Source organism: Mytilus californianus, unplaced genomic scaffold (genome assembly GCF_021869535.1).
Source record: "Mytilus californianus isolate M0D057914Y unplaced genomic scaffold, xbMytCali1.0.p SCAF_9, whole genome shotgun sequence".
NCBI classification, from domain to species: Eukaryota; Metazoa; Mollusca; class Bivalvia; order Mytilida; family Mytilidae; genus Mytilus; species Mytilus californianus.
The window spans coordinates 39,900,271-39,921,899 of NW_026262745.1; the positions used below are offsets into that span (position 1 = coordinate 39,900,271).

At 32.3% G+C, this 21,629-nt stretch overlaps 1 protein-coding gene across 1 annotated transcript in view; it reads right to left on the bottom strand.

The window, feature by feature from the left end:
- The window catches only part of LOC127716353 (uncharacterized), a 133,449-nt gene extending 112,412 nt beyond the window's left edge, over window positions 1-21,037 (bottom strand). The window contains exons 1-6 of the mRNA XM_052222524.1: window positions 20,996-21,037; window positions 16,774-16,898; window positions 12,928-13,029; window positions 12,277-12,384; window positions 10,060-10,237; window positions 855-1,042 (exon numbers count right to left, since the gene is read on the bottom strand). Coding sequence (XP_052078484.1) covers window positions 855-1,042; window positions 10,060-10,237; window positions 12,277-12,384; window positions 12,928-13,029; window positions 16,774-16,845 — 648 coding nt within the window. The 5' untranslated portion in view covers window positions 16,846-16,898; window positions 20,996-21,037. The remainder of the gene's footprint in view (window positions 1-854; window positions 1,043-10,059; window positions 10,238-12,276; window positions 12,385-12,927; window positions 13,030-16,773; window positions 16,899-20,995) is intronic.
- Between the last annotated feature and the right edge of the window lie 592 nt (window positions 21,038-21,629).

The following is a 21,629-nucleotide window of genomic DNA, read 5'->3' on the forward strand; positions in this document are numbered from 1 at the left end:
TGTATTCTTATCTATATTTTTTTATAGTCAGAAACCTGATGTTCCGTAGTTGTTGTTTGTTGATGTGGTTCATAAGTGTTTCTAGTTTCTCGTTTTTTATATAGATTAGACCGTTGGTTTTCCTGTTTGAATGGTTTTCCACTAGTCATTTTTGGGGCCCTTCATAGCATACTGTTCAGTGTGAACCAAGGCTACATGTTGAAGACCCTATATGTACTTTGACCTATACCGGTAATGGTTTTTCTTAGTGTATACATAGTGCTCACAACAGTTGATTCAAGGGGTTTCCTGGTCAAAACTTCTTCACTCACTGATCAGATTTCTTTTCAAATCATAAAAAATTAAGTAGGTAGTAGGAATAAGGCTGAACACTCTCTCATCTTGTATCAGTCCCATAACCAATACTTCTGTATAAAAATTAAAGCACTGACCATTGTTCCTATCCAAAGTATGTTAGCTGAGGTGCAGATGTCAATGGTTTTCAATGAGCATTTTCATTTGTTTATCTTTAAACAGTGGCGATATTTGGTCTTCTTTGTTGAAATATTTTACCACATATCATTGCATGATTAGAACCAGGGAAGCTAGGAGGCTAAGTTGAGCCAAAGTTTAAATTATGCACATTTGTGTTGAAGGTCATATAGTGATTGATTCATTAATTGTTGTTTTGTTAATGTCCAGTTGCAAATATTTCATGCATGTTCATGACAAAGGTCATAAAGTGACCTTGATAAATGACCTTGACGTTCATTTCAGAGGATAATTATGCCTCATTGATTTTAAAGCCATTTATCTGGGGTTTTTTATTCCTATACAGTAGAGTAGTATACCTCTATATTGATACATGTACTTACATGATCTAAAAGGACTTCAGTTAATGTTACTTTCCAGTCTTTTATTGGTAAATCAGTTTCTTGACTGAATGATTGTAGCGGTCCTGAACCAAGCTTCTGAAGAGTTTTCTTTGTCTTAACAAACTCAACAAAATAACCAGCTAAATGTCTTTGTGGTACTACTATTGCATGACTATGGTTCATATCAACTATAAAAAGAGAAAAGAAAACATTAATACATACAAAATTCAAATACATATTTAAGAACTATGTTTCAATGGCAACAATATTATTCGAACTGAATAAACTATTAATTATATAAAAATTTCAGCATATATTATTTAAAGTAATTTTCTTTATCTAATAGTACTGGATATCTTGCTTGGTCAAGTGAACATGGATATATAAATATTCTGAAATCAAGCAGCACAAGAACACAGTTTCATGAAGATTTCATTCATTTATATTTCTTTACTACAGAGATATTCACAATTTCATGGATTTGACACTTACTGTGGATTCAATTATTTTCGTGGATTGAGGAAAACTTGCGTTTTCGTGGATATTTGATTTCGTGGTTTTGTCAAAGTCTGTATACATTTTTAATGAAAATTTAAAATTCATTGTATATTGGAATTGGTGGTTCCCGGGTAACCACTAAATCCACGAAAAATTGGTATAATTATTACATACTACAGCATCTCAAAATAATTGAATATAAAAAAAGAAGATATGGTATGATTGCCAAATGACACAGAAATTAACAACTATAGGTCACCGTATGGCCTTCAACAATGAGCAAAGCCCATACCGCACAGTCAGCTATAAAATATTATTATTTTGGAGATGACAATAGTTATATCTCAATCATCATCGAAAACAGGTGGTTTTTCACCAAAACTTGCTTTTTTAAAGAACTGTGTTTAATAATCAGTTCCATGGAGCTTACATTTGATGATAATGTTGTTATATCAAGACAATTTATACATAAATGAGGGTAGGAATGGGGGTATAACATTACTACTAACAGTAAATATGTGGTTGAATTAAGTTAAAGTGACAAATGCAATAAAATATTAAGACTAGCTTGATTCTAATGGTAGTTTTTGACACTTGATCATAAAAACTATTCCTTCCCTCATCAATAAAACAAGATTGTTTAATAGTTACACTATATGCATTATAAGATTATCTAGTTTTCCTCTTTCTTGTTTTTTATTGAATTTTTAACTAACAAAAAATACAAATATTGCATTTAATACAATGCTATACTTAATCCTTGCAAAACCATGCATTTTACAGACAAGATATAAAGCATGCAAACACTAGCAAAATACCAATCAACTAAACACACTATCTTTAATCCTATATGTTGTAATAAATGTGTAATATTATGTAAATTCAATGAAAATTTACTTACACAACATATGAAAAAATTTCTGAAATGTAAGTTTTTAACTAGACTAAACTACACTTAAGTAGATTTGGCTATTTGTTTAATGTCCTTTTTTGTCATATAACTCTTCAAGTATTGAAGTATTAAAACATTGAGATAATCATGGTTATAATCAGAGACATTGAGATAATCATGGTTATAATCAGAGACATTGAGATAATCATGGTTATAATCAGACATTGAGATAATCATGGTTATAATTAGAGACATTGCGATAACCATGGTTATAATCAGAGACATTGAGATAATCATGGTTATAATTAGAGACATTGAGATAATCATGGTTATAATTAGAGACATTGAGATAATCATGGATATAATCAAGAGACATTGAGGTAATCATGGTGACATTTGGTAATAATCAAATACATCGAGATAATTGTGGTTATAATCAAATACATTGAGATAATCATGGTTATAATCAGAGACACTAAAATAATCATGGTTATAATCAGAGACATTGAGATAATTATGGTTATAATCAGAGACATTGAGATAATCATGGTTATAATCAGAGACATTGAGATAATCATGGTTATAATTAGAGACATTGAGATAACCATGGTTATAATCAGAGACATTGAGGTAATCATGGTGGCATTTGGTAATAATCAAATACATTGACATAATTGTGGTTATAATCAAATACATTGAGATAATCATGGTTATAATCAGACATTGAGATAATCATGGTTATAATCAGAGACATTGAGATAATCCTGGTTACAATCAAATACATTGACATAATCATGGTTATAATCAAATACAAATCTAATGACATAATTAATTCAGTCTTATAATCAGAAAAGGTTAGGCATTCAGAAATGTAAACTTATCTGTACTGTTCAAATGCCAATTATAATAGGGTAGGTAATGAATCATCATTCTTTGTTAATACGATGATATTCTGTGGTCATCACAATGACAACAACAGGCTATCAGATTGACAGCAAACCAGGAACATAACTGAATCAAAGAGCTGAAAGCTCGGAGGAAAAATGACGCCATTGTCTCTAATATTGGGATATTTTTGATGCAAGTCTTGATTTTCACATAATTTACCTACTGAATCTTAGGAGACTTTTCAGTTCATGGTAGGTAGGCTGACTGACAATAGAATAGATATGAATTGTTTTCAATGGCTTTTTTATTTTTTTGTCAAAATATATATATATATATATATATATATGTGTGTGAAGTGAAGATGACTACTGGTTGTTTCTTTTGTATAAAGAAATAGCTCAAGACTACCTTAACGATCTACAATATTCAAAGTAATATGTGAATTTGTTTCTTGCAATTTCATTATTCTTAGTCAAGGATACATTAACATACTATCCCCTTCTTTGTAGAATTATTTAACAATATGATAATGAAGAGCCTGTTAAGTAAGCAAGCTCTTAAACCCCACATAGTCCTTATTTAAGAGATAAGTTACAAGTGGCTTAGTGACATTGTTATTTCTGTTACTTTTAAAGGATGATCAAATTCTGTAGATTTAGACAATAGTATTGTTATACTTAAGTTTGACAATAACAAATATAGAGACACTATTTATACAACCAAATTTCATTGTTGATATATATATATTTGCCTTCTGGTTCATATGAGCCGTTCATCCTATTTTGACTCCTCAAATCCAACTTAGAGTCTATCCTAAATTGAGGTAAATTGTATGGCTTTCCAAATACTGTTTCGATTCCTAACATCACTGAAGAGACATTAATTGTCGAAATTCCGGATATGGTGTACTAAAACCTTTGCACCTTTTGTTTGCGGTATATCATCTTTTCCGCAAGTTTATTGTTTTCTGTTTAGTATTAAATTTATAATGAAGATCTACTTATTACATCAGTGATCCGTTTATTTGGCAATTGCCAATGGCAGTCAGCAGGGTTTAAAAACATTTGTTGTCCACCAGAGTCTAAATAATGTGACTGTTATAAGTCACTTCCTAGACCTCAACAATGAACTAAGCCAGTTCATTGTTTTCATGCACCATAGAAAAAAGAGGAGTTGTGTCTTGGTGGCTAACAAGAACATATAAGAAATATAATAATAATATAAATAAGAATAAATGTGGATAGTGTTCACATGTGGACGCAGATGATGCCCCCGCTTGCATATCATATAGTTATAAAGGAACATAACTGAAGAACCGTAAAAGTGACGCTACCCAAATTTGAACTTGATCTGAGTTTTGTGGTAATAAGCATTGTGTGTAAGTCTCATTACATTTGGTTGAGGCTAACTAAAGAAGAGAACAGAAACTAAAAATTCAGCAATTTTTCTATTTGTAAACACGCATAACTCTAGAACGGTTGTGTATAAGTTTTATAACATTTGGTCGAGACAAACTAAAGTTAGAGAATGGAACATAAAATTCAGCAATTTTTATGTTTATAAAGGGACATAACTCAAGAATGGTAAAAGTGTTGCCATCAAATTTCGTACTTAGTAATAAGCATTGTGTATAAGTTTCATAACATTTGGTTGAGGCAAACTAAAGTTAGAAAACGGAAACAAAAAATTTGTACTTGATCTTAGTTTTGTGGTAATGAATATTGTGTATAGGTTTCATAATGTTTGGTTGGGGCAAACTTAAGTTACAGAATGGAAACTAAAAATTTTGCAATCTTTCGATTTATAAAGGGGCATAACTCAATAATGATTAAAGTGATACTACCCAAATTCAACTTGATCTGTGGAAGTCAAAATTAAACATTGCATCGTATAAAGCATTGATTGTAGTTATAAACATGGACAAAGGAAGATAACTCCAATCTTAATAAAATTACTTGATATTTAGAAGAAAATAAAATTTTTGCAATTTTTCCAATTTCTTAAGGGGCATAACTCTAGAATGGATAAAGTGACGCCACCAAAATTCAAACTTGATCTGTGTTTTGTGGTAATAAGCATTGTGTATAAGTTTCATAACATTTGGTTGAGGCAAACTAAAGTTAGAGAACGGAAACCAATTTTGGGAGTATGTACGTACAGACGTACAGACAGACAAGGGTAAAACTTAATGCCCCCTCCGCTACGGCGGGGGCATACAAAAAGAAAAAACACAGGACTAAGACACTGAACTTTGTATAAAGTGCTCCATTACTAATCCTCAGAGGAGCTGCTGATCTATACTAGTACTAAGAAAAGAAAGATGTTGAGGACTTAGCCAGGGCAAGCTGAATTTTGAGACTTAGGAACATCAGAGTAGATGTACGTGGGACACCACATATATATTCCAATCTGCCCTATTTGCTGCCACCTAACAAAATTAATGCCTAGGGTGGTAATCAAACCCATGTGCATTTAATCTGTTGTTCTCTATGTACATATATGATATATTATATTAAATGCAAAAAATGCAGCTGTAATGTAAATATGGTAATTTACATCATTATAGCCTCATTTTTTTAAAAGGACCTAGCTAGACCTTTTTCTTAGGCAAGGTGTATTATATAACTCTGAAAGCAATACAATCGAGTGCTCTCCCCAGGATTTTTTTTATAGCACTGTGGTATTATATAATTATTGGTCAGAAAAAATTGGATTTTTTATACATGTGCCATGTGCATTAACAGAAATGCAAATAAGTGACATTTTAATTATTGATTAAGCTTTAAAAATTAAAATGCCTAGATAACTTAAATAATTTGATTTTATTACCACCTGTCCCCAAATGTAGCACAGCAGGTATATATTTTTTTCTCACTTTCAGTTGTTTGACTTATAAACTAGTTATGTCAATTTTAGTTTCTTTTGTATAATTTGGAGTTTAGTATGACGTCCATTATCACTGAACTAGTATACATATTTGTTTAGGGGCCAGCTGAAGGACGCCTCCGGGTGCGTGAGTTTCTCGCTGCATTGAAGACCCATTGGTGGCCTTCGGCTGTTGTCTGCTCTATGATCCGGTTGTTGTCTCTTTGACACATTCCCCATTTCCATTCTCAATTTTATATATCCTTTTAATACAGCTTCATAATTTTCTTACACATATTTAAAGAAGGTTTTCAATGACAAAATTGGAATTTCTTCATTAATTTTTATTAACATTTATCAAATTACAATTTTGCAATTCAAATTGGTATATCCTTTAATATCAAAGGAAAAAATGGAATAACTCTTTCCATAAGTACTGAAATGTTATTAAAGACATGTTTAAAAAGGCTAACATATTTGATCATATTCCAAGGTTACCTATTCTGACATCGGACTCAGACTTCTTTTAAACTGAGTTTTACTGTGCGTATTGCTATGTGTTTCTTTATTCTACATTGGCTAGAGACCCTATAGGGGAGGGTTGAGATCTCACAAATCATGTTTAACCCCGCCGCATTTTTGCACCTGTCCCAAGTCAGGAGCCTCTGGCCTTTGTTAGTCTTGTAGTCTTTTAATTTTAGTTCATTTATATGTTTTGGAGTTTAGTATGACGTCCATTTTCACTGAACTAGTACACAATTTTATTAAGAGGCCAGGTGAGGACCACCTGCGGGTGCGGGATTTTCTCGCTGCGTTGGAGACCCATTGGTGGCCTTCCGCTGTTGTCTGCTCTTTGGTCGGGTTGTTGTCTCTTTGACATATTTCCCATTTCCATTCTCAATTTTATGATAGAAATCTTTTATTTAAGAAGTTTTTTTTTTATTATTAAAGGTGGATTATTAAATTATAAATGTTTGCCAATTGAAACATTACAACCACCTTTAAAAGTTGAGTTTGGTAATTTTCTGAATATGTGAATTATCGCCACCAGAAATATTTTACAAGATTTGACAATACTGGTTTTAGCACTTTTGCCCACTGAAATTGTCTCACTTCACAACTTCCTGTTTACACATTATTTGCTGTATCTCTAGGAATCATTAAATGCCATTCCTTATCCAAGCCATCCACTGTTAACCTTGATTTTAAAATAATATTTAATTAATAGTTATTGAAAAGTGGATGGCAAATCTCAATATTTTTTATTTATTTTCAAGAATTTTTTTTATCCGATTTTGATAATAGCCAAGTACAAGTAATCATAAAATACGGGCTTGAAATGAACGCCTGGACAACGGGAATGCTTTTCTCAAAACAATACAGGTTCAATAGTTTAGTTGGTAACTCCAAAAGTAATGAAATAATCGTAGATCACTAGATGTTTCAAAAATAGACAAGACCACGTTGTCAGAGAAAGGGTAAAATTTTCCTTAAATACTTTTAGTATAATTTATTGAGCACTGCCTACTCCTTTCATAAAGTTTCTGCATCTTTTAATTTTTTTTAAAGTAAAAAAATCCAGAAAGAAATAAAGTCTTTTTGACAGAAAAACTTCTGCAAATATCATCATTTTGTTCTTTAATTGAACTGGCCACTGCGATATTTGACCTATATTATGTCTGCAACAGTAACTTTGTAAACAAAATACATACGCGCCCCGTGGATATAACAGTATTACTAATTTTTCGATTCTTAAAAACTTCTGAAATCTTGATAAAGACCATTATCTTTTGGATGATTTCAAAATGATTCCTATTATTATTTTTTGAACGATTTTAAAGTCCTGCTGACAATAAAGGTTGACATTCTTTCAAGGACTATTTTGTCTAGCGATAGCAATTTGTTATCATTGTATGCAAAAGTCCAAAACCATAACAATACGGATCTGTACAAATCTGTCGTCTAAGCCAAAGGGTTCACCAAAAGCATCTTCCTCGGATCTCGTCGAGAAAAATCGTCAATGATTTTTTCATAGTCCAAGTTCAATATCTTTATGGACATACAAAAGTAACAGGGCATTTAAGCGTTCTTCTCCCATTGTACTGCGCGAGAAGGTTTTAGTATACTTTAAAGACGAGTTTGCCCTTTCTGTAGAACTGGATGTTAAGCTGGTCAATGAAAGTAAGCTCAGAACTTTAACGATGTTTGGAAAAATAGTGCTACACACTTTTTTTATATCATGTGAGTATAATAGAGTATTATCTTCTGTTGGGTGGAATTGTGAAATAAGAGTCAATACGTCCTTGCTCCATCCTTTGTCGCTTTGAAGGCGTCATGCTTGTCATCCTCAGCATTAGCAATATGTTACTGTAATTTGAAATTTTGAAGTGCAAGTAAAGGGGGGCGTACGCCCTCTACGTCCCTCCTCTGGATCCGCCACTGTGGATAGCTCAAAATACCATTTAATAATTAACAGAAACATATAGACAGGTCGAGAATGAAATTCTGTACAGTACATAGGTATGTAAAATACGGAACCGAGTTCGGAAGGCGGCTTGGAGGCGATAAAATGACATCTGGTCAATGGTATAGGAAAATTGACGCTTTGACAGCGTCATTTTCCAAAAACGGTAAAATTTACCACAATTTGTACTTGATTAGAATTTTGTGGTAATAAGTTTATAATTGTGTATAAGTTTCATAACACTTGGTTGAAGCAAACTTAAGTCAGAGAAAGGAAACGAAAAATTCACCAATTTTCCATTTGTAAAGGGGCATTACTGTAGAACAGTAAAAGTAATCTGTATTTTGTGATATCATGCATTGTGTATAAGTTTCATAACATTTGGTTGAGGTAAACTTAAGTTAGAGAATGGAAACAAAAAATTCAGCAATTTGTCACTTATAAACAGGCATAACTCTGGAACAGTTTAAGTGACCACCAAACTTTGAATTTGATCTGTGTTTTGTGGTAATAAGCATTGTGTATATTAAAGTTTCATTTCATTTGGTTGAGGCCAACTTAAGTTAGAGAACAGAAACCAACTTTGCGAAGTACAGAAAGACGCTATGGTGGGATATAAAAATAAATGAATTTTTATAGGTTTCAGAAATGGAGAGGCAAAACACAATCTTATTATCACTTTTCACTCCTAAAAGATCTAAAACTCAACAACGATAGAAGCTAAAATGGTGAAAATCGAACAGGACCTTCATTTAGTCACAGGAAACAACATATCAAATTTGAAAAGATTTCTACAACACATTTTCAAGTTATTGCAGGGACAAAGCTTCAGTATTACTTTTCGCTACTTAAAGGTCTACAACTCAACAACATTATAAGCTAAAACCGTGAAAATCACACCTGACCTTCATTTAGTCAATTTAAAAAGATTTTGTCAAAGTGTTTTCAAGTTATTGCATGGACAATGCTCTAAGTATCACTTTTCGCACCTTAAAGGTCTACAACTCAACTACGATAAAAGCTAAAATCGTGAAAATTTAACTGGACGTTCATTTAGTCACAGGAGACAACATATCTAAATTTGAAAAGATTTCATCAAAGCGTTTTCAAGTTATCACAGGGACACTGTTTGGCAGCCGCCCTTCGTACATCAACTAATTAATAACTGATCTTTTCCTTTGAAATTCCTGTTAACATGGAAAATGGTTAATTTTGGTAAAGTAAGACTACATGGCGCATAAATCAATTATTTTGCTCAGTACTTGCACCTTTTATTGATGCCAAAGTGCTGTCGGCTTTATGAGTATAAATTGTTATTTATGTTTGCCATATATATAATTTTTGCCACACCTATGCAAGGTTTTGTTCAAGTCAAATTACTTGATCTGTGAGAAATTTTTTTTTTTTTTAAATGTGTCCTTTTTTAAATATAAGTATTTAAAAAATCATGACACAAATAAAATCTTGTAAGCCAGCAATTATAAATAATAATTAATAATTCTAATTTCCTTTCAGTCGGTATCGATGTCCTTTAGGATGGTAAATATATAACTATTCGCCATATGTTGTATTGCCTTTCTTTTTATAATCATTCTTACCAAGATTTTCTTCTCCAGTTAGTATAGGACAACCATTGATCAGAAAAGTTTTGACTGCAGGATGACTAAGATGTCTGATGGAGACTCCTGTCAGCGAAACCAATGTAACACTAGGCACAGCTGTCAGAAGTAAAGCCACATCATCGTCTGTCAACTGATGACACCCATCTAAATATATCTGTTTGTAAAAATAAAAGAACAACTAAAGAATATAAGGTAATACCAGCAGGGATTCGGAAATACCATCCTCCTTTGCCCAAAATTCCTTTACAAGTAAGTAAGAGCCTCCTCACGGGGTTTTTAATTATGTGATTACTTGGCCGTTTTTATAGTGATTATTTGTTTACCAGACTGAATATTTCATGATTATTTGATTATTTGATAATCTAGGACTACAGTATATTTTTTATTATTTGATAATCTAGGACTGTATGCATATATACTAAACTTATACTTGCATGCACATTTTTTATATTTATTACACATCTATAGCATATAATCAGCAAATAATATTTCATTCAGTGGTTATTGATCACAAGCTAATTAACTCGTACTATGAACTTCAAAATTATTTATTTTGTACAAAATATTTCTGTATTCCATGACTGTATACCTTACAACAAAATTCTTTTTATTTACCTGTGTACGTTATTTTATTTGGAGGCATTTTGTCCAAGGTTATGGTTGTCTTTCTGATATGGTTGAACATCTCACCCCTTATTTTATTGATTTTGTATTTACATTGTGTCATAGATCAAATTCATTTGTTCAGTGTATGTTCACTTGTTTTTGTTAATATGTCTTTGATTGAGTTAAGCCATTTCAATTGATATTTAATAGTATGTCTTTCTATGTTGTGATGTTACACTATTGTTTCAGGTAAGGGTGAAGGTTGGTACCTATTAAAACATTTAAACCCGTTGCGTTTGTTTGCACCTGTCCTAAGTCAGGAACCTGATGTTCAGTGGTTGTCGTTTGTTGATGTGGTTCATAAGTGTTTCTCGTTTCTCCTGTTTTATATAGATTAAACCGTTGGTTTTCCAGTATGAATGGTTTTATTCTAGTCATTTTTTGGGCCTTTCATAGCTTGCTGTTTGGTGTGAGCCAAGGCGCTGTGTTGAAGACTGTTCTTTGACCTATAATGGTTTACTTTTACAAATTGTGACTTGGTGTTAACAATATTTTATTATGTATTATTTAAGTAAATTTTCTATACTAATTCGCAAATAGGATTCAGAAACAAGCAACAAGTGCTTATATTAATCTGTCTTAAAATTGTGATTTGGATGGAGAGTTGTCTCATTGGCACTCATACCACATCTTCCTTTATTTATTAACGCTCTGTATAGTAAAGAACATGTGTATAATCTCTGTAGGCCTAACAAGTGTATAATCTCTGTGAGGCACGTTATTTATTTGATGCTCTTGATTCCAATTGGCAATCAAAGATTTTGCCCATTTATCCATTACACCCACTTCTTCATATACTTGGATCCCAACAATTGAATTATTATTGACAAACTTGTTTGTCCTAATCATGCATGCATTATGCATATAAATTTTGTCACTATAAGTTAAGGATTGAAAAAATATAACTAAAAGAGGGACGAAAGATACCAGAGGGACAGTCAAAATCATAGATTGAAAACGAACTGACAACGCCATGGTCAAAAATAAAAAAGACAAACAGACAAATAATAGTACAGATGACACAACATAGGAAACTAAAGACTAAGCAACACGAACCCCATCAATATGTAAAGACAAAAATATTCTATATAATTATATATGCTTATTTCACATAATTTTATTAAAATAGGATCAACAGCAAATTAATAAAAAAAATAATTTTAGAAAAATGTTCATAAAGAGTGAAAAACAGGTAACCACCTTTAATAATGACTACGATCCAATGTTGATGAGCAAGTGAGGAACACTGACCATTGCACTGAAGTCTTCTTCACAAAATATTCTAAAAAGGCATCATATCCTACCTAAACAGGGAACTGTTCCGGGCAGGTAGTGAAAAAAAATCTAACAAATATACTGTTAATCGTTACAATGTAATTTTGGTTCAAAATTCGTGACAAATATGGAAAAATCATAACCGTTGGCATCTATGGCATCAATTTGTCTAACTAAACCCAGTTTGTTTGTTTTTTATCTCTACCTATTACTGAGATGAAATTGTACAAATAATTTTATAAACCCACTTACATATTTGCATTTTTTTGCCTCTTCCAATACCTTCGAAAGCCATTTAATACCCGCATTTGTAATCTGAGTGCATCCTTGGAGATGTAAGTCTGTGAGATTCACAAATTTCTGAAATAAAAAATGTCAAATATTAGTCTTTTTCAATGAACTTCAAATCTGATTTAAAATATTTAAGATCTATAGGAAATTGCGAAATAGGAAACAAAGACTGTGGCTGAATGATTATTTGTGGGATTATCATTTTTTGTCGATTTCATGGCTAAAGGTAATCCATGAATTTAAAGTTCAATGAAATGCTTGTATGCAGACTATGGCTAAATTATGATATCAAATATCTACAAAAAACAATCCATGAACATTATATCCATGATATCTAGGAAAATAAATGAATTTACAGTATAAATCACAAAACAACATACCCTGTAATTTTAATAATACGTGTACCGGTAGTTTTTATTAATTCAATCAGTATAAGCACATAATCTTTCTTTAAGATAAATTGGTGCAGCTTTAAACAGGAAAATGACAGAAAAATAAATAATTATAAAAATTAAAACATGTCTGTTTATCACATGAATAAAAAAAAAATAAACATCAATTGTTTTCATACGGTGTTGAAATTGTCCTTTTTTATAATTGTATCATATTTACCCTCTTTCCTGATTTGTGGAGATAAAGAGCAGCATCATTACTATAGGCATTTTTGCAAAATTCTAATTTTGATGGTACATAGCTTGCCTTCTCTAAATATTTCTGTAAATGATATTATTTCAAAAAATGAATATGTATAACAATGAATATATATATATGTATAACAAAAACCTGGTAATAAATTGCTCAAATAAAGCCTTTGAAACTGTAGGAATTAATTACTTTTGGAGTGTCAAAAATTCGTTGAAAGTACTTGATAAATTGCATGCTTATATTGGTGATTTCGAATCTGTTAAAAGTTTTGATTTTTCTACCCTATATACCATATTGCCTCATAATCTTATAAAGAAAAAATTCACACACCTGATTAAATGGGCATTTAAAAAGTCGGAATGCGAATATATATGTTCAAACTCTTTTAGGTCATTTTTTAGTATCAACAAACAAAAGAAGTATGTCAATTGGACCTGCTTTGATACTATAACTGCCCTTGAATTTTTACGAGATAACATTTTTGTTTGTTATGGAGATTCCGTATATCGTCAGGTTATCGGAATTCCCATGGGGACTAACTGTGCACCACTTATTGCGGACCTGTTTCTGTATTGTTATGAGTTACAATTTATGACTAAAATCAGCAAAGACCCATCAAAACAACATCTAATTCAAAAATTTAATAACACTTTTAGATATCTAAATGATATATTGGCTCTCAATAATGACGACTTCAGTATGTACACTAAAAGAGATTTATCCTGCCGAACTGACTTTAAATAAAGCTAATACTAACAATGAACACTGCCCTTTCCTGGATCTTGATATCTTTATCTTTAACGGGAAGCTTAATACCAAAATTTATGATAAAAGAGATGATTTTTCATTTCCTATTGTTAATTATCCATTTTTAGATAATTTAATTTTGGATGTAACGCATCTTCTGATTGGCTGACGTTGTTTTGTTTATCAGCTCATAGACATAATTTTGTCATGTGACCGTGATGTCATCAGCGTTTTTTCATGGTTTACTCAGGTTTAAAATGGAATTTAGAATTAAATTATAAGAAATGACTGTAATATTTTTTCTGTCTATTCGAAATAACATAAAAAATGTGGTGCACACTTTAAAATAACCCGCTACACGGGTTATTCAGTGTGCACCACATTTTTGATGTTATTTCTTCATAGACAGAAAAAATATTACAGTCATTCCTTAAATGGTGACGTTCCCTTTTCGCCATCTTATGGTGTTACAAGTACACAATTTTATTGAGGGGCCAGCTGAGGACCACCTCCGGGTGCTGGATTTTCTCGCTGTGTTGAAGACCCATTGGTGGCCTTCAGCTGTTGTCTGCTCTTTGGTCGGGTTGTTGCCTCTTTGACATATTCCCCATTTCCATTCTCAATTTTATTTACATATCTCAACTTGTTTGATTAGCTCGTGTATGTAACAACATATTGGATTTCAATGAAAGAAATCTCTGTATTACTGAAAAATTATTACACCAGGGTTTTCGATATCACAAACTAGTCAAAACATTTACTAAATTTTATCGTCGGTACAAGGACATCACTTGTAAATATAAATCAACATGCAGACATCTTATACTTTCAGGTATTTCACATCCAATATTTTATGGTAATATTCTTTACAAAGCACAAAATGTCGGCATTCACCTCAAAAGCTAACCAAACCTTTAAACAGACTTATTCGGAAAGGATATAGTTAGGATACTGTTGTCAAGTCATTAAGGATTGCATATTTTCGTATTAATATTGATTCACTCATAGGGTCTTTGCATCGGAAATAAACACATTTACTAAAACCAGTTGTTGGCATGATACGGGTTATGTTCTTCTCATATGTTTTATGATGGTATGATACTAAACCCCTAAGGAGAGGGATTGTACTTGATTTCCATATGATGAAGACATAATTTTTCAATCAGTTTAATTGAGGTCTGGAGCTGGCATGTCAGTAACTGCTAGTAGTCCTTTGTTCATTTATGTGTCATTGTCATTTTGCTTAGTTTCTTTTGTTACCTATTCTGACATCTGACTTTGACTTCTTTTAAACTGAGTTTTACTGTGTGTATTGCTATGTGTTTCTTAGTCTACATTGGCTAGAGGTATAGGGGGAGGGTTGAGATCTCACAAAATATGCTTGACCCCGCCCATTTTTGCGCCTGTCCCAAGTCAGGAGCCTCTGGCCTTTGTTAGTCTTGTATGTTTTTTTAATATTAGTTCATTTATATGTTTAGGAGTTTAGTATGACGTCCATTTTCGCTGAACTAGTACACAATTTTATTTAGGGGCCAGCTGAGGACCACCTCCGGGTGCAGGATTTTCTCGCTGCGTTGAAGACCCATTCAGCTTTGGCTGTTGTCTACTCTTTGGTCGGGTTGTTGTCTCTTTGACATAGTCACATATTCCCCATTTCCATTTTCAATTTTATTTTATACTTGGTAATGATTTGAAATAAAGTACAAGAAACAAAAACCATAGTTCAGGAAGTGCTTCTAAACTTGACAAAGAATAGAAAAGAGATGCACAAATTGCCAAAGCTTACATTTAGAAAAATAATTCTTTCAAATCAAATAATTTCTGCAATTATAGCCATTTAGAAAAATAATAGCCATTTTACATAAGGTGGGGGGTGTACTTCAATACTTAACTGATAAGGGGTATCGCTGGGGTTCTGTTACCCCACCCTTTTCATACAATTTAGATTTTAAAAATGTATATATACCTCTTTTTATATTGCGTAGCTAAAAATGTAAACTTTCCCATATTGGTTGGGTTTCGTTAAATCGAGAAAATATCCCCTTTGCTAAGAGCTCAGATTCCTTATGTAATGCTTACTTACGGTGAGACTTTCGGCTGTTCCAGTGGCACGTTCTATCACCTTGTAATTGGGAAGTGCCCCCCCCCCCCTCCCGGATTTTACAAGAGACAAAACCATAGTTCAGGAAGTCTTTCTAAACTAGTCTTAAGTGTTACTTCACTAAGAGTTGTTAAAAAATCATGTGTCGAAACTATAAGGGTTTAGGTAACAATATCTTTTTTTTTGTATGTGACTAACTGTTATATGTTATTTTTGTACGAGGCCAATGTTTAATAATTCTGTAGTTACTAACTACTGCATGTTTATCGTAAGACTAAATGATATAAAACTTCCATGTTATAAACCCCAGTGTATTATATATAGACAAAGTCAATGAACTTGAAGCACTTGTAACTGGTATTGTCAATCAAGATAAGATTTTAAGCAGAGTCTCTATAATTGTACTGTAATTTCAGAAATTATTGTGATTTTGTCATTTAAGACTAAAATGCGATTTCAATTTTTGCAATATTGAGAAAAAATCTTGTTTAATTCATATAAAAATTTTCAAAATTCAAGTTTAAGTTATTTATGAATTAAATGCTTCTTTTTGTAAATTCATTGGGGTGTAAAAGCGTTGACCAAAGTACATTTTGTATGAAGCACGGTCAACGCTTTTACAATCCTATGAAATTACTATAAGAAGCATTCAATACTTATAATTACATTTTTTTAGCTAGGATCATAAAAACACGATTTATATCAACTTTTTCTTTTATTTACCTGTGCACTTTATTGTTAGAGCTCGTGTCATCATGAATGTAACATTTCATTTTGAAATGAAGGTTAATTTCAGAATGACGGAAGATTGCTGTTAGCCAATCAAAATAACGTATCATAATGAGACATACATGCAATGTAATTATAACCGTCGCATTTTTTCGCAATAATAAAAACATTGCAATAATTTCTGAATTTACAGTAAACAGATGGATAAGATGATATAGCAATATCATTTCACTCACCTTTATATCTCTAAGAGAAATTCGACCACTGTGTAAAGATGCAGTGGCTTCAGCCAAACTCAAAAAGTCCATCTTTTGTCACCAGACACATACAAATTTTATTGTATAATTCAAAACGCCATCATCTGTCAACAGAAAAATACACATTTACATGTATGTACATGTATTATAAAAGTGCATATTCCAATACATGAAAATATGGTCTACAGAAATAAAAAAAAAAATTGTATATTACAAAACTCCATGAACTGTCAACAGAACTATCCAAATCAAAAGAGCACTTTGCTATCATTGTGCTTATTATGACATAAATGGCTCTAAGACTCAAATGGCCAGATTACGCAGAATTTTTCTTCAACAACAGATTATTTAAACATAATAAATAATGAAAATTTAAAATGGGAAAAAGGTGAAAAATCTTTAATCATCTCCATAATAGAACAGTGCATAACCTCAATCATGTCAATAGGGTTTCAAACTTTCTGTAAAGTTCTAAAGATCTGGGTTGAAAAACAAAACTGGTACCACCTTTTGAAAATTTGATGAAAAATTATTAAGATCCCAAGTGTGAATAATAACTGGAACAAATTCCTCAAACAATTCCATAATAGCAGGTGCACAACTTCAACATGTGTGCAATCTTTCTGTGAAATTTCATGGATCTGGGTTAAAAACTGTAGTAGAGGTTGAGTACACAAAACTGGTGCCATCAATTGTAAATTTTGCTGAAAAATTACTTAGTTCCCAAGTCTATAAAAATGGGGAAAATTCCTCTAACAATTCCATAATAGTATTAAGTGCACAACTTCATTATATGTTCAAGTAATATAAATAAGTACCAGTGGGTTCCAACCATATGTTATCCATGTTTCTAAAAAAAAATCATGACTATTTAGTATAAATTATTTTCCCTACATCTTAAATCACCTCGGGGGAGTCACTTCCTATATACAAGGTGATAGGCGTGCCGAGACTTCGGCTGTGAAAAAACGACAGAGCTTTTCCAGCTTGAAAATATATGAATAGGTGGGGAAAACTATCAGAAATATATGATAAGGTCAATAAAGTTTCCATTACTTGTGATATGAAAAGCTCTGTTGTTTTTTCACAGCCGAAAGTCTCACCATAAGTAAATACTACATAAGGAATCCTAGCCTCAAATATCCACTTTTCAACACACTACACGAAACCCAACCAATACGATGCAGCCCGGTAATTCCGCCCATATAAGGCTTTGATCGTATGCATTTCTGCTTAAATAAATGCAAATTGTATCAAATTTAATATAAATCTATTCACTGACAACTTAATTTTGAGAATTTTATCTCATTTCCCCGAAAATATCTGAAATAAATTATAAAATCAACAAAACAAGTGTGTCACCTGTGTTTTTATCGGATTTTTTTTGTCCGGTAAATCCGCCCATGAGCAGTAAATGTGTATGTAGATTGTAGAGCCAGTTTATCACATAATTATGAAAGGAAAGTGGTGATATTTTAATAGACCACTTATAAAGGAATTCCAGACAATCGAAAAAAAAAATGAATTTCAAGTCAGAAATGAGTTTTGTAAGCAATAATATGATTATCATTATCTTTAGGAACTGTATTATAGATATAACTCGATATTTTCTTAATAATGGATTTTTCTTTAAAAGTTGACATGCAGTGCATTGGCGTAGCTTACGTTGAGGCAACCGAGGCAGTTGCCTCAGTAAAAAAAAAAAAAAAAAAAACTTTTCCTTTATAATCTTTTAAACGATTTCCACCTAATGCAGCAGACTAGTTACTAAATGCTAATATACCGACTTGTTTCGTCTTGTTGCCGCTATTGATTCATACCCTTTGCGAATTCAAGACTTATGGAATCATTTCCCTCCCCTAGTTGGAAATCCCCTTTGCGGTAGTTTTCTGTAATCTAAATTTATCGGAGTAAAAAAAAAATCGACAACAGATTTATTTAGTCCTACCCCATTGCAAGCAAAATCAGTAGAATAGATGATGATCCAACTCACGAGTCTTCCCCGATCGAATCATTTGACCATTGAATCAGGTAAGTTATTTAATTTTGTGTGAGAATGATTTCTAGTATATGAGGGTCTGGATGAGGTTTATAGAAAACAGAAAAATGCCCTGAAATTAATTCAAAGTTGAAGAATAGAGATTTAAAATAGTGCTAAAATATGAAAGAAAGGAAAATCAAATTATGGGCGAAAATAATTTAAAATAAATATTTGAAGACCCCATTCAAACCCTCATTTATAACCGTAACGTCTAAAATATTTAAAGGAGTCACTAATTCCAGAGAAATATTTATTATATGTCTGTTAGTTCATACATAATGTCAGTTTATATATAAAAATTTCAACCAAATACTGTTTTCATTCAGCATGAAGACTTCAGAATAACGTAAATGTTAGTACTTCGCCGGTTGTCATTTTCATCATGGATGGAAAAAAGTTCAAAACTATTTAAGAATTTGAAGACCTTCCAGGACGAAACACAACCAATACAAGTGCTGTGGTGCACTTTACTTGTAGCATGTGTTTATCTTCTAGTTTATCAAGAAATTCTGCTGTTCAATCTGTCCGTCGTTTTGTGATGATTATCTATATAATTCATTGATTCGTGACCCACGACCAAGCGAGTAAATGATCATCACAAAAAGTATTTCAAATAAACCTTAATCGTTGCGTTTGTTTTTCTGTATAGGTTTCTTCTGGCCATCGAACAAGGTCATGTTTTCCTTCTGATATAACGTTAAATCTTATGTCACAGTGAGGTACAGCCACCTATATTAGAGTACAACGGCTTGGAAATTTTCGGCAGATTAGGCTTTTGAGCTAGATTTCAGTTACTGTTAGCATGGTTAGCAAGTCAGGAAAATGACTTGTCAGTGGTTGTCTTATGTGATATCTTCATTTGTTTTGTTATTTTTATAATTTTGAGTTGACCGTAGATTAGATAGTATCAGTTTAAACCATGCACAACTTTCTATAGACTCAGGACAATTTTGAACTTGACATATCTGTCTCCTGTATTCGTAAAGAATTTTAAATCTGGGAAGTTCACTGAAAGGATTCGATTTGAAAAAGTGGTAAATGTTTTCGAGAAGATTTATGTATTCATCTGAACATTGAAAATGATGCAGGTATACCAGTAATCAACTAATAAATCGGTAGTATAACTTAGTGTAAGGCATATTAACATTATTATGATGAAATAAAATTAAACAACAACTATTATTTTTAATAGATTCTTCTTGTTCAAATTGTAAAAACCTCGATAGCTTCTGGGGGCTGGGCCAGCCCCCCAGACCCCCTGCCTCGGTAATAACAGAAGGCAAGCTACGCCACTGCAGTGAGGATAAGTACAGTTCCTACGAATAAAATAGCAGACGAAATATTCACGGAAGTGACAATTACGGAAGTAAATTGGAGTGGGCAGGTTTGCGGACGGGCGGAATTACCGGACACTACTGTATGGGAAAAGGGTACAATTTTACCTATGCAATATATGAAAAGGTATACAATTTTAAGGTCTAAATTATTTGAAAAGGGTGGGGTAACAGAACCCCAGCGGCACCCCTATCAATTAAGTATTGAAGTAGTATTTCTGTGATCATTCATAATTTTCAATAAATGAACAGAATGTGTATAGGTCATAGAGTTCAATGAACCTGAGATGACTATCTGTGTTATAGCAATCTAAGAAAGAGCTGATAAATAACTGGCATTTACCTTATTCCATTGGCATGATTGGATTGGTGAAACTGAACAGTATCATCTTAAAGGATTTTAAAATACTCAAGATACCCTATCTGAAAAAGGAAATTCCAAGTGTAATATGTAAAAATATCACACTATTAAAAGTCTATTTTGTAGCAACGGTCATGGCACGCAGGTTCTAATTTATTTAATGATGTCAATCGAGCTGTTCAATATAGCCTAGGATAGGCTGAATGGATTTACCTTGAACACTATGTACCTGGATACAGGACATGCTTTCTTATCTTGATTTTAACACAGTCACCAGCTACCTATTATTTAAACGTGTAAGCCGTAATTTCATTTATACTTTTTTTGCTAGAAATTCGGGGGATTTTAGAAGTAAGGGGCACACCAAAATTTTATTTCTGTACGTTGGTTTTTTAAATAAACTTCGAAAACAGCATAACATTTTCAACAATATATTCCAAAAATACAGTAAAGTTTACTTATTACCAGAAGGTGAGTTTTCTGATCTAACTGGCAGCGTGAGGCTTCATTGACAACAACAGGGAGACAACTGTAATGATGATAAATATTTGCAGAGTTATCTCCCGTAGTATGTTAAGTGCGCGGGCTTTTATAAACTTTCCTAGTAGTAAGGTCAAGAAAGAAAAATAAGTTCTGTTACTATAAATTGTTTTATGACGGCCTAACGAGATCAATTAGAAAAATAAAACAACAAATATCTTTCAATGCAATGAAAATATAAAGCAGATATACATTTTATTTACATTGTATCATAGATCAAATTCGGATGATGATTCCCGTTTGAACGGTTTTACACTAGTAACTTTTGGGGCCCTTTATAGCTTGCTGTTGGTGTGAGCCAAGGCTCCGTGTTGTAGACCGTACTTTGACCTATATAATGGTTTACTTTTATAAATTTTGACTTGGATGGAATGTTGTCTCATTGGCACTCATACCACATCTTCTTATATCTATATATTCGTCTTTACATACACGGGTCCGTGTTGTAATAAGTGATCCTAGAAATCTTTCAAGATGGTTGAATCGCCTTTTACCGTCAGACACCAAATATTAACTTTCGACTATCGTTAGCGACAACTTGATTCAATTTATATTGTGG